The sequence below is a fragment of the Cottoperca gobio genome, chromosome 4 (assembly GCF_900634415.1).
Source record: "Cottoperca gobio chromosome 4, fCotGob3.1, whole genome shotgun sequence".
Lineage (NCBI taxonomy): Eukaryota > Metazoa > Chordata > Actinopteri > Perciformes > Bovichtidae > Cottoperca > Cottoperca gobio.
In genome coordinates, this window is record NC_041358.1 from 26,827,298 (window position 1) to 26,841,628 (window position 14,331).

The 14,331-nt window shown below is 45.8% G+C and overlaps 1 protein-coding gene across 1 annotated transcript in view; it reads left to right on the top strand.

Moving 5' to 3' along the window:
• Nucleotides 1-14,331, top strand: part of xpr1a (xenotropic and polytropic retrovirus receptor 1a) — a 71,362-nt gene that overhangs the window by 54,968 nt on the left and 2,063 nt on the right. Inside the window, 11 exon segments of the mRNA XM_029428863.1 lie at nucleotides 53-136; nucleotides 848-929; nucleotides 1,143-1,330; nucleotides 1,632-1,775; nucleotides 1,777-1,812; nucleotides 4,167-4,335; nucleotides 4,683-4,883; nucleotides 10,913-11,079; nucleotides 11,365-11,504; nucleotides 12,732-12,956; nucleotides 13,273-14,331. The exon segment at nucleotides 13,273-14,331 is cut by the window's right edge and continues 2,063 nt beyond it. Of these exon segments, the coding sequence (XP_029284723.1) occupies nucleotides 53-136; nucleotides 848-929; nucleotides 1,143-1,330; nucleotides 1,632-1,775; nucleotides 1,777-1,812; nucleotides 4,167-4,335; nucleotides 4,683-4,883; nucleotides 10,913-11,079; nucleotides 11,365-11,504; nucleotides 12,732-12,956; nucleotides 13,273-13,330 (1,494 nt within the window). The 3' untranslated portion in view covers nucleotides 13,331-14,331.

Consider the following 14,331-nt stretch of genomic DNA (forward strand, 5'->3'; position numbering starts at 1 on the left):
TTATTAAAGAGTGTGTGTGTGTGTGTGTGTGTGTGTGTGTGTGTGTGTGTAGACTATCGTCACCACAGAGCTGGAGGGAGGAGATCGTCAGAAGGCCATGAAGCGGCTGAGAGTTCCTCCGCTGGGGGCAGCTCAGGTCAGGACAGCTGCGTGCACGAGCACTTAGACATACGAGCCTCATCTGTGCTTCATAACCTTTGGAAGAGTGACAGCTGAATAATATCTGCATTCTTCCTCTTCAGTTTAAATCCTGCCAGGCAGGGAGGTGCAAAGTGAAATGAAGTAACTCATAAGTCTCCCCCCTTTCACTCCACAGTGTTAAATGACCTGAATACAGAGGTGTGTTCTGCGCAGGGTATCCCAGCAGGAATAATCTTTGCGTTCATCTCACTGTGTTTTAGCTGCCGGTGAATAAATGTTAAAAACAAAAGCTGGGAGGTTTGTTATGAGGAAGGGAGAAGGATGCAGACACGCACAGAGAGAAACCATGAGAGCCTTTAGTATTGATTTTATAAGTGCCTTCCTATTGTTGAACAGGATATCTTTCAGAAACCATGGAGGCTCGTGGCACTTTACCCCCCTATGTAATATCTACTGTTATTAATGCATTAATTACTGTCATGTCTGACTTATATTGTGCTATGTGCCTATTGATCTCTACATTTACCCAGCAGGCATGTGTGTGTAATATAAATATATTCAAGCAGATGAAAGGAGCTCCATACGGAGACGCTCAATTCAGAAGTTGTAGTTGCTATTAAAAAGAACATTGCTGTACATACATCTTCTGTGAGCTCGTTAATATGCGTAATACAGTCGTTAGGTGTTAATATTTGTTTTCTTTCAGCCTGCTTTGGCTTGGACGACCTTCCGTGTGGGACTCTACTGCGGCTTCTTTATCATCCTCGCCATCGCCTTCGTTCTCTCTGGTAAAGTCTCATAAACATCCAGATTGAAACATTTTTAATTTCCTGTTGAGTCCTGTATCGTTTATAACGTGTCGCCGTACGATGACTGCCGATTGAAAGGAAGCACGATCGGCAGGTTTTATCGTTGTTCTTGCTATCAGACTGTCTGCAGACTGTCGGGGGGGTTTTACATGTCATCTTTGAAAAGCAGAACACCTTCCGTGTTTCCATCAGGTGCTGTGTTCATCCGCCTGGAGAACGTTTGGCCTCTGGTGCGGATCTATCGGGGCGGTTTCCTGTTGATCCAGTTCCTCTTCCTGTTGGGCATCAACACCTACGGATGGAGACAAGCCGGAGTCAACCACGTGCTCATCTTCGAGATCAACCCCCGAAACAACCTCTCACACCAACACCTGTTCGAGGTCAGCGAGGGGAAACTTCGGACTCAATGAGAGAAAATTCACTTTTTCCTGTGATCATGCATTTTTAAAGATATGCAAAAGGAGTGAATGTTGAGTCATCAAGATTAAAGGAAGACATTACTATTCATGTCTTTCAGCAGGAACAGCATACCTACAGTCCACAGGGTTTTATTTATACTCTGGAATAACAAAACACAACATACTTTGTACACAATTATTCAGATTGCCTTGTTACTTTGGATACTGTGCCAGAAGTGCTTTGTTTTAATGCCAGCGTCTGCTTCCTCCCTGCGTGCTGCAGATTGCTGGTTTCCTGGGTGTGTTGTGGTGTCTCAGCATCCTCTCCTGTCTCTACTCAGAGTACACCTACATCCCCATGCAGATCAACCCGCTCATCCTTTACGGCTTCATGCTGCTCTTCCTGCTCAACCCCTTCAAGACCTGGCTACTACAAATCACGTTTCTGGCTCCTCAAGCTGCTGGTCAGTGCACTTCCGTTATTTATCGGAGCATTTCTCTTACACCTCAGACACTTCATCGTGAAAGAATAAAACGATGGCATTTGGTGGTGTTTTATAAGAAGAATGGAATTCGGGTCGAGGTTCATGGATACACGAAGACAAACGTTGACTGAGCTGCCGTTACAAAACGATGTGCGATAGCGGCTCATAGGGGCGGAGCAACATGAAGATATACATCCTCAAAACATGTACAAATCGTATATTTCTTTCTATTTGCCCATGTTATTTATTTTTGCTCTATAATTTCACTTAAAAACCTTAATGTCCATGTTGCACTCAAGTTACCGTGTGGTGAATTCTAACCTGCGTGATATATATCGTTATTGAGATATGAAGCTATCGGGATAGATTTTTCTGTTTGTGGGCTGAAGATGTACATATAGTATAATATATATATATACATATATATATATATATATATATATATATATATATATATATATATATATATATATATATATACATACAGCTCAGTGCAAGAGTCAAGTTTAATGTGCAATCTGTTTCTAATAAACATAATGCTGGTTATTTATAGCAAATGGGCACAATTGCAGAACAGCAAAACGTTTATCAATTATTAATCCTTTATTGATTTACGTAACCGTTTAGCTTAGCTTGTACAGATTTTAGGGATACGAAGCCAAGAAGTGACGATAAGCATCAATACCAGTGTAGGCGCTGACAGACGATCTGCAGAGTTCAGAGGTCACGTGGGATTACAGGTCGCTGAGGCTGAAGAACACAGCCAGCTATTACTCACCAACTGCTGCCGTACTGTGCTACTGACACAATTTGAATATGGCGTGTGTGTGTGTGTGTGTGTGTGTGTGTGTTTGTATCTCTATCCAACACAATGAATGCATGTATAATTCAGATATGCATCTCAAGCTTCATGTTTACAAAACCCTCCTATGTGACTCTGTTCTTTGTCTAAGCCGAGCTGCAGGTGTGTGTGTGTGTGTGTGTGTGTGTGTGTGTGTGTGTGTGTGTGTGTGTGTGTGTGTGTGTGTGTGTGTGTGTGTGTGTGTGTGTGTGTGTGTGTGTGTGTGTGTGTGTGGCGAGACAGAGGGCACAGGGTTGAGAGATAATAGAATGCAGCCTCGTCCCAGGGGAGGTGGAGGGTTGTGACTGTGCAATCATTACAGGCATAGATCTATCAGTATGCTGATGCCCTGAGCGCCTCTGTCCTTCCTCTTCCTCCTCCTCCTCCCTCCCTCCCTCCCTGCCTCTCCCCCTGCAGCAGACCCCCTCCTCATATTCGTGTCCTTTCCTTCACAACTCCCCTCAGTCCTCAGCTCCATAATCAGCCTCAGTGTTGACGGCTCCTCCGTGATCACAACAACCCACATGAGCTGTTTTTCATGGTTGTCATACGTGGAACACGCAATAAGAGGGATGTTTTCGGGACAAATTGTAGTTTCATTGGAACAAATGTTGTTTTTCTGTTGCTATAAAATGTTTAAATGCCAGATGTGCTCATTTAATCTGAGCATAAAAAAACAAGACAAAGATTTCATTACAGAACAAACTGCAGGTCCAGCACCTGGATTCATAGTGTTTGCTCAAGAAATGAAAACCTAAACACATCAGTGCAGAAGGCTTAGCCTTGAGACGTCCGCACACAGAGCGGATACAGGTGAGATGGCCACTCGATCAATACGGACTTTGATTGACAGGTTGAGAGTGATATGTAATGAGCTGATATGTGTAAAAAGAAAAAGATCAATTTTCTTTGGCATTTTCAGTGAGGTGTGTGGGTGTGGGGGGGGGGGGGGGGTCTGAAAGTGTACAGAGGCCTACAGTCGCTCCTGAATGTCAGATGTGGCCTGGGGGGGTGGGGGGTAATGGAAAGAGTCGAGCTGCGTTGGATCATTTTACAAAGCGCGGTCAATAACTGAGCTCCTGCCAGAAGTCATATCCTAAATAACACGCCCATAGAGGCCGAAGCATGCCACAACACACGGCCTGCCACAACACACGGCCTGCCACAACACACGGCCTGCCACAACACACGGCCTGCCACATCATGTGTTTGTGGTGACACACCAATAAACAACGCAAAGCGCGACTCATTAGGTCGTCCTGCGGTGTGCTGATAAGCTGGTCTGCAGGCTCCGTCCTCTCATGTGTTGCAGATCCTCAGCAGAGGTTGTTCCCTGCTTTGCACTTCTCTGCTGAGGAGCTCAGACAACTGCACACTAATGAATAGTTGACTTATTGAATCCCAGTGTTGAAATCACATACAACACAATCAGAATTCACTTCAGCAGCGAGGGCAGCCGGGGTGTTTCCAACACTTTTCCTTTTCCTTCCAGTTTCGCGTCTTCACGGCTCCGTTTCACCGGGTGGAGTTCGCAGACTTCTGGCTGGCTGATCAGCTCAACTCTCTGGTGTTTGTCCTCATGGACCTGGAGTATCTCATCTGCTACTACATCTTCGAGCTGCAGTGGAGCAACAGCAGAGGCCTGCTGCCCAAGTTTCAAGGTGAGACATGAATTTATCATTTCTATCATTTCTTTCTGGCACGCAAATCATAATATGGAGATAAAGACCCCTAACCTTTTGGTTGTAAATATTTCCTATTAAGTCGACAGCGTGCCAGGCAGTTGCTGTCAGGAAATGTAAAGTGAATAAGCTTTTAATTGCTGTCCGTCCGCTCCACCAGCTGTGACTCTTCGGCCTCCACGCAGCTGATTAACACGCAGATAATGGATGGGAAATGTTTGGCCTCACAGAGGTCGCCGCTCATAATGATGAGCTTCTCTAACAGGTGGAGGAATGTGTTGCAGAAGCAAGAGATTACAACATAATGCATAACTCTTCTGTTCTAGACCCTGATGGCCACGTGTGCCACAGCTACTCGTACGGCCTGCGCGCCATCATCCAGTGTCTGCCCGCCTGGTTCCGCTTCATCCAATGCCTGAGGCGTTATCGTGACACCAAGAGGGCCTTCCCTCACCTGGTGAATGCTGGGAAATATTCCACCACCTTCTTCGTCGTCACCTTCGCCGCGCTCTACGCCACACACAGAGGTAGGACATGCAAGAACATCTCTACACCCCAAATATCTATTGTATGTGTCATGTCGGGTAGGTGATGTAAAAAATGCATCTTCGGTGAATTACAAGGCTGCAGAATCCATCTCAGAATCACAGAGGAGCCGAGAAGAGCAGCGCTATCCGCGTGTTGCTGTTGCAGCAGCGCGTCAACAACACACAGGCTTTTCCTTTGAATTGAGACGTCTGTGCTGAAGAAGCAGAGGTGACCTTGAGTGCAAGTGCCAGAAGTTGGCCTTGGTTTTCCTTGTCAGTGCCTCGAGCTTTATAATGGAAATGGGGAAAGGTTTGTCAAACACTTTCACGGGTAAACAAGGTTCTGCTCTCACAATATGGCTTTAATATGTGGGCGAGATAAGAAGAGACGAGCAGAGAAAAGGAGCTAAATGGAAAAATAGAGAGAAAGAAAGAGAAATTCTCCCTTTTGAGAACAACCAGAAAAAACACCAGAGTGGTTACCATTAAAAGTGGAGTCACTCTCTGCCTCTGACAGCTTCACAATTAGCCTGCAATTATTCTCATTCAGAAGCCATATCACAAAGGAGTCCATGTTCAAAGACGCAGCGCCCGGGCAATAAAAGCCTTCAGCCTGCGCCCGTGTATTTCACTTCTCCATCACAGATATATATCCGTGCGGCTCGTTTGATGCCAGATTATATATTCATTTTCCAGCAAAATGCCAGCTATGAAACTTCATCTTCAACCTTTCAAACCGCTAAATGTTATTTCCCAGCTTGACTTTATTCTTTTCCGATATGAATTTAAATCAATACGCTTGCTTCCTAAGCTGACCGCCAGCGATCTGATATTAAGTGAAACAGGAAGAGACAGAGGCAGACAGACGGACGGACCTTTTCTTGGACAGCCTGGTAGGAGAGGCGTCCATTAGACCATATCCTCCTTCCTCCTCCTCCTGAAGCCTAAACTAATGGCCTCTCTTCGTGTGTTATTCTGTATGAAGCTGTCTTTCATCCTGCATGTTAATGGAGGCTCAGACCAATCGCTGGTTAAGCGAAGGAGCACACACACACACACACACGCATGGTGGAGGAAATTGCCTGTTGCTTCAGAAATGATCGTTCTGGTACATTTTACGGCCTTTGATGGACAGACATATGCACCGATGTCAGGATATCTCCCAAATATGGAAATGATGAACAGACTTTGAAGCATAAAAGTATAAATGGCCTCGACTGGAGTATTAGGCTTTGAACACGTTGCAAGCCTGAAGTGTTGCTCAATGTTTCTGCGTTTTTTAAATGTGGTCAATATCAGATTCTGTTCTGACGTCACACGCAGTGCCCTGCCGTACGGGGGGGGGCAACATGGAGCCGGCCTGAAGTCAGTGTTTAAAGTTTCATTTGTAAGTTGATATGAAGTGGAAGCCAGCGAATTTGTGAGCAGATGACGACGAGTAGACGGAAAAGATAAAGGACGTCGGTTCAATCCCAGAGCGGCAGGATCAGTAGAAGTCAAAGAGCAGCGCCTGCCCCTCCCTCCCTACCTGGAAAAGAGAGATCATGCTGTCAGTGAATAAATAAAGGTTAAATAAATCAAAGTAAAAGAGAGCCACGGTCAGATGGTTTTGTACTGCGACCTGCAATGAGTTTGAAAAGGAAAGGAGTGTAGTGTGGAGAGGCGCTGACAGATGTAGTTAAAAGAAACCATCAAAATCAGCTTCTGTGAAGCCGCTCACGTCACGATGTCACCGCTCCGACTCCACATCCTCACACACCTCCGCAGAGAAGCAGCAGCCACTGCACAGATCAGAGTTGGGCCCCTGTTCCCTGCAGTATAAACGAGACCTTAGTGTCGGGAGGACAGACGACGCCCAGTCTTCCTGCGTTTCCCAGCATCTGCAGGGTGGTGTCAGCAGGGTGGTGTTCACACCGCTGGGTCCAGCTGGGAAAGGTTGGCTGCAGTGTCAGTCGCTCCCTGGCAGAGCTCCAACCGTCTGCCTGTGGATGTGTCAGCCCTGATGCTTCTGTGTGACCTCACCACCTCACTCATTCCTGGAACTGCTCGTACATTTTGCTCCGGGGAAAGCCAAAAATAATAAACTCAACAAATAAATCATGGGCTTCTCCGTAGAGGACGAGGACTGTTCTACGACGAGGTGAAATCTCCTCTCTGGTGTACATGTGGCAAACTGTGCAGTTTGTGTAGGCTGTGTGTCGATGTGGGGTCCGAGGGTTTAATCATTGTGAAGCTGCCGCAGCGGAGGACGTCAGTGAGGAAGTGATCGGACGCTGTCATGAATCTGTAATCTCAGCAGAGGCTCGGAGGCCTGTCTGTAACCAGAGGAGCATTTCCTGCTTTAGGCAGAATTCCCAAACCCTGTCAGATACCGTGTGAGGCCGGATAATAAAGCAGATGCTTCACTCGGGATCGATACAGGCTCAGCTTTATGTACACTGGCCTGAGACTTATTGCTGTTTTAGATGCAGGGGGGTTACAGCCTAATGCTAATTTAAGCCCGCAGGATTTATTAGATGGACAGCAAAGGGAGGAGAACAGGATGTTGCATAGTGGACAAGAATAGCTCAAGCCTGTGAACGGCAGATAAATCTTGTTTGGGGGGGGGGGGGGGGGGGGGTGTAACAATGAGAGATCATAAATATGACCAACTGCACAGGTGCTTTTTCTATTTGTGACGTCAACATCAAAAGCAGAGAGAACAAGAGTCCTGCTGCTCTCTGTGGGAGGATGGAGTTCATGGAGCAGGTGGCGATCAGAACATTGAGAGGGAAAGGGCACGCAGAATTAATATCAATACATGGGTAATGATAGGAGATGGGGAGGACACAGGAGAGGAGGAGGCAAGAGGAAGGAGAGGAGAGAAGGAGGGAAGGATGAGAAGAGGAGGAGAGGAGAAGACAAGATGAAAGAGAGGAGAGGAAGTGAGAAGGAGGAGTATGGAGAAAGGAGATAAAGGAGAGAAGGAAAAGCGAGGGGAGGGGACAAGAGGAAGGAAAGGAAAGGAGGAGGAGAAGAGGGGATAGAGAGGAGAGAAGAGGAGGAGGAGACGGGAGGAAAGGAGGAGAAGAGAGGAAGGAGAGAAGGAAAAGGGAGGGGAAGAGACAAGAGGAAGGTGAGGAAAGGAGGAGGAGAAGAGAGGGAGGAGAGGGGAGAGGGAGGAGGAGAAGAGAGGGAGGAGAGGAGAAGAAGAGATGAAGGAGAGGGGAGAGGGAGGAGGAGGAGAGAGGAAGGAGAGGAGAAGAAGAGATGGAGAGGGGGAGAGGGAGGAGGAGAAGAGAGGGAGGAGAGAGGAGAAGAAGAGATGAAGGAGAGGGGAGGGAGGAGGAGGAGAGAGGAAGGAGAGGAGAGAGGAAGGAGAGGGGAGAGGGAGGAGGAGGAAGAGAGGGAGGAGAGGAGAAGAAGAGATGAAGGAGAGGGGAGGGAGGAGGAGGAGAGAGGAAGGAGAGGAGAGAGGAAGGAGAGGGGAGAGGGAGGAGGAGGAGAGAGGAAGGAGAGGAGAGAGGAAGGGGAGAGGGAGGAGGAGAAGAGAGGGAGGAGAGGAGAGAAGAAGAGATGAAGGAAGAGGGGAGAGGGAGGAGAGAGGAAGGAGAGGAGAGAGGAAGGAGAGGGGAGAGAGGGAGGAGGAGAAGAGAGGGAGGAGAAGAAGAGATGAAGGAGAGGGGAGAGGGAGGAGGAGGAGAGAGGAAGGAGAGGGGAGAGGGAGGAGGAGAAGAGAGGGAGGAGAGGAGAAGAAGAGATGAAGGAGAGGGAGGAGAGGGAGGAGGAGGAGAGAGGAAGGAGAGGAGAGAGGAAGGAGAGGGGAGAGGGAGGAGGAGAAGAGAGGAAGGAGAGGGGAGAGGGAGGAGGAGAAGAAGAGATGAAGGAGAGGGGAGAGGGAGGAGGAGGAGAGAGGAAGGAGAGGAGAAGAAGAGATGAAGGAGAGGAAAGAGGAAGGAGAGGGGGAGAGGGAGGAGGAGAAGAGAGGAAGGAGAGGAGAGAGGAAGGAGAGGGGAGAGGGAGGAGGAGAAGAGAGGGAGGAGAGGAGAAGAAGAGATGGAGAGGGGAGAGGGAGGAGAGGAGAAGAAGAGATGAAGGAGAGGGGAGAGGGAGGAGGAGGAGAGAGGAAGGAGAGGAGAGAGGAAGGAGAGGAGAGGGGAGAGAGGAGGAGGAGAAGAGAGGGAGGAGAGGAGAAGAAGAGATGGAGAGGGGAGAGGGAGGGAGAGGAGAAGAAGAGATGAAGGAGAGGGGAGAGGGAGGAGAGAGGAAGGAGAGGAGGGAGAGGAGAGTGTAATTACACGCCCCCGGCTGAACACATGTCTGCTGGACTCTGCTGGAATAGAGATGAGTCCAGAGCTGACAGCTTTTATAACTTCATTTCATGTTCTGACCCCTCGTTCATTATCAGGAGAGAAATTGCAACGCGCACACGCACAACACACCACACACACACACACACACACACACACACACACACACACACTCACACACACATTAACCAACGAAGATGAAAGAACACGGCTCTGAGTCAAATTTCTCCCTCTGCCTGCTTGAACTCCACTTCACCCCGCTGAGGCCCAACAGACTTAATATATTTACACCAGGAGGGGAGGCAAGATATCGCATGACCGATAAATTAAATGACCATTTCACATTTCTGTATTTAAATTTAAAGTTCATCACCTGTAGTTTATCAACCTGAGGGCAATAAAGGCTAATAATAAGTCAGCTTGATTTAATATTTAAACTCTGACATCAAAAACAGCTTCTTCTTCTTCGCCCCTAAAATTACAATACAAAGCTACCTGTTTGTGTTTGTGTGTGTGTGGTGTGTGTGTGTGTGTGTGTGTGTGTGTGTGTGTGTCACGACTCAGTGACCACCGTCAGCCCTTTCGGAGCGTCCAATCAGTGTCCATCTCCCCCTGTTTGACCTTTAAATGGTCCAGTGGCTAACCATCCATTGGCCTTCACAGACACTGAAGGGTTAAATGCTGCAACACTTTACAAGCTGAGGAAATCACATCAGCGGATCTTCTCCAGTGAAGAGAGTCTATTGTCCAGGACTAAGTTTAATCTACGGCTGGGAAATCTCAGTGTGGCCGTGGGGACTACTTCTGTCCCATCGCTCAGCCGAAGAAGCAAACAGCACAATGGAGCAGCACGGCAGTAACTCTGCGTTAGAAACGTCCCCGCTCGGCTCTCCGGCGTCTCTGTGGCGGGAAGAAGCAGTGACGATGACAAACGAGAGCGAGCCTCTGTCTGGTGGCTCTCTGTCTGGGAGAGTCACTGCGCGAGGCCCCCCGGGTGCTGATTTATGTATCGACGCCCTCTGAGGAACAAACAGATCACACCCACAGTCCTGCACACACACACACACACGCACACACACACACACACACACTGCTAATTAGAGGTGTGAATGTGTTTGTGTCTCACGATTCTGGATTCAGTACATCGGGGTTTTCATTTCACGTCCGTCCGCTGTGCACTGATACAAATGATGCCATGAGAGCATAGCAAGTGTGTATAAGATTATATAGTTTTTATATTTGAAACTGTAACATTTATTCATGCTAAACTTGCACAAATAAGTACATTTAGATTTTCTCAATTCTACTTCATACAAGTTCAAGTTATAAAATAAAAGTGCAGCTTGTTACATAAATATAAGTGGAAACTTACTCAAAATAACTCGTAAAACTTCTATTTTGTGTAATATCTAGATGATTTTGTAGACAAAACGTTTTATAGTATATACAGAATACCCATTCTACATATAAAGAAAAGAAAGAAGATAAAATACTAAACTAAAGTCAAATATAAACATAGTGTGCAAAGTGTTTTTTAATAATTGAAGCATTGATATTCATGGTCAGGGTTTTAATCAGTGCAGTATATTCATGACAGCAGGGCTCCCTCTGGTGGCCAAAGGATATATGTTCTGTAAACTATTTAACAAATAAATACACTTCCTTTCATGCCAGATTTTTTAACATAAATGATTTAAATGATCTGCAATCAGTTGTGTTTGTGTGTGTTTTTTATTTCAGAACAAGGACACACGGACGCCGACACGTTCTTCTACCTGCTGATCGTCTTCTCCACCATCAGCTCCCTGTACACTCTGATCTGGGATCTGCACATGGACTGGGGTCTGTTCGACCGCGGCGCCGGAGAAAACACCTTCCTGAGAGAAGAAATAGTTTATCCACACAAGGTAGAGTCGTCTTCTTGGGAAGCAGAATCACAGAGATCATTTTAAATGTTATGTTTTGTTCATGCTTAATATCTTTTTAATAGTTCTTAGTCCCGTCAACGCTTTAAATTTGGGAGCAATTTGTCCATAAACCTTAAATAGGTTTCCTCTAATAGATCAGCGTCGACTAAATATCTTGTAAACAACATGTAATAAGTAATATTGTTTGATTTGAATTCAAACCTGATTTATGTTTTAGTTAAGAGGGTTAGTTAACTTTACTAATCCCGTCTCGTCTGCGTCCAGGCCTACTACTACTGCGCCATCATAGAAGATGTGATCCTGCGTTTCGCCTGGACCATCCAGATCTCTCTCACCACGACGACCAAGATCCACTCTGTGGGCGACATCGTGGCCACCGTGCTGGCTCCCCTCGAGGTCTTCAGGTGGGTCTCACATGACAAACACCTACAGACACACACGTGCTGGTTCTGTCCTCGTTAATCTGACAGACTGATAAACTCCTTCCCTGAATCCCCAAACCGGACGAAGATGACGAATGTTCTTCTTTAACGGTGAACTGAGACAAAGACACACGTTAAAGTACAAACGGCTTCTGATCACAAACATGAGGAATGTTACAGGAAGCAGGAGAAACATTATGTACTCAGAAATATGTATATTCCATAAATAGAAGACACCAACTGACACAAACTGACATCAACTGACACTAACTGAAATCAACTGACACCAAACTGACATCAACTGACACCAACTGACATCAACTGACACCAAACTGACACCAACTGACACCAACTGACACCAACTGTCATCAACTGACACCAACTGACATCAACTGACACCAAACTGACATCAACTGACACCAACTGACATCAACTGACACCAACTGACACCAACTGTCATCAACTGACACCAACTGTCATCAACTGACACCAACTGACACCAACTGACACAAACTGACATCAACTGACACTAACTGAAATCAACTGACACCAACTGACACCAAACTGACATCAACTGACACCAACTGACATCAACTGACACCAAACTGACACCAACTGACACCAACTGACACCAACTGTCATCAACTGACACCAACTGACATCAACTGACACCAAACTGACATCAACTGACACCAACTGACATCAACTGACACCAACTGACACCAACTGTCATCAACTGACACCAACTGTCATCAACTGACACCAACTGACACCAACTGACACCAACTGACACCAACTGTCATCAACTGACACCAACTGACACCAACTGTCATCAACTGACACCAACTGACACCAACTGTCATCAACTGACACCAACTGACACCAACTGACACTAACTGTCATCAACTGACGCCAACTGACGTCAACTGACATCAACTGACACCAACTGACACCAACTGTCATCAACTGACACCAACTGACACCAACTGACACCAACTGTCATCAACTGACACCAACTGTCATCAACTGACACCAACTGACACCAACTGACACCAACTGACACCAACTGACACCAACTGTCATCAACTGACACCAACTGACACTAACTGTCATCAACTGACGCCAACTGTCATCAACTGACACCAACTGTCATCAACTGACACCAACTGTCATCAACTGACACCAACTGACCCCCCCCTCTCTCTGCAGGCGCTTCGTGTGGAACTTCTTCCGTCTGGAGAACGAGCACCTGAATAACTGCGGTGAGTTTCGTGCTGTGAGGGATATCTCCGTGGCTCCGCTCAACGCTGACGACCAGACGCTGCTGGAGCAGATGATGGACCAGGACGAGGGCGTCCGGAACCGCTCGGGCAAGAAGCCGTGGAAGAGATCCTACAGCCTGTCGCTGCGGCGCCCCCTGCTGTCCTCCTCACTGTAAGACGTGCACTGTTTTTATCTTTGTTTGATTTAGAAACATTTAGAAGTTAAACAGAACAACGACATCACTACGTGTCCCTTCAACACATCTGTTAAACTGATTATATGAAATGAAATGCCGGATAATAATAATAATAATAATAATGATAATAATAATGATAATAATAATAGTAATGATAATAATAATAATAATAATAATGATAATAATAATAGTAATGATAATAATAATAATAATGATAATAATAATAATAATAATAATAATAATAATGATGATGATGATGATAATAATATAATTTTTTTCATCCTCTTTTAGATCGAAAAAGGACACAAAGGTGCTAATCGAAGATACGGATGATGAGGCGTTCAGCTGAGTCCACAACGTCCACAACGTCCACACACACACACACACACACACACACACACACACACACACACACACACACACACTATACTTATAAGGACCTCAGCCCTGGCAGTGATAGAGTAGTGACCCTCAGTGTAAACTGTCCCTGTGAGTATCTTTGGTCTTTATAAGTATAGAAGAACACACTGTACACTCTGATGCAGAAACACACATGCTGAAGCACAAACAAAGTGTAATAGCTACAGGTGACTCAGACAGACGGACGGACATCAAGGGAAATCTTCTGCACATAAGTGGAAACACAGACCACACTGCCCTGGGATTTTTTAAAGGACTTTTTATTAGTATGTTTTGTTTACTTTGAGATATTTGTGTTTCTTTGTATTTCTCTTTTCTGGATTTATTGCGGAGACGCTGCATAGATGACTGTTTACACGCCTTCTTTTATAACTACACTAGGATCCACAGGGAGAAGACGAGCCGATCAAAAGACTGAATATGAATCAATAGAAAGCTGAGGAAGGACTCGACACACTCGCAGCATATCAAAACAAATCAACCGGCTTCAGCTCGGTGATTCTTTTTATACTCCTTCTTCTTTTCCTTTTTGTTGTAACGAGTACAATCACAACCTGGAGGCACTTGCAGGAAAAGTGCATTTAATACACAAAAACAAATCCTACTTGGGATGTTTTGATTCAAAGTCTCTTTGTAATATATTTAATACATTTGTGTATTCTGTTGTTCAGTACTTCTAAATGTGTCGTTTGTACTAGTTTGAGCATCGATGATTGTTCGTGTATTTTATAAAGTTCTGAATGTTATTTCTCCGTTAGATTTGTGCCACATTTTTAATAAGACCTGTGAATCATCGTCTTCTCAAAGTGCCCTGTTAGCGTCAGTGTGTGCTTTGCATTAACTACCAAAGCTTTATGTTCATCGAATGTGTCCATCAAACCTGCACAACGTGTGTTTTAAAGATTGTTCTTTTACTAAAGCGCACATTTG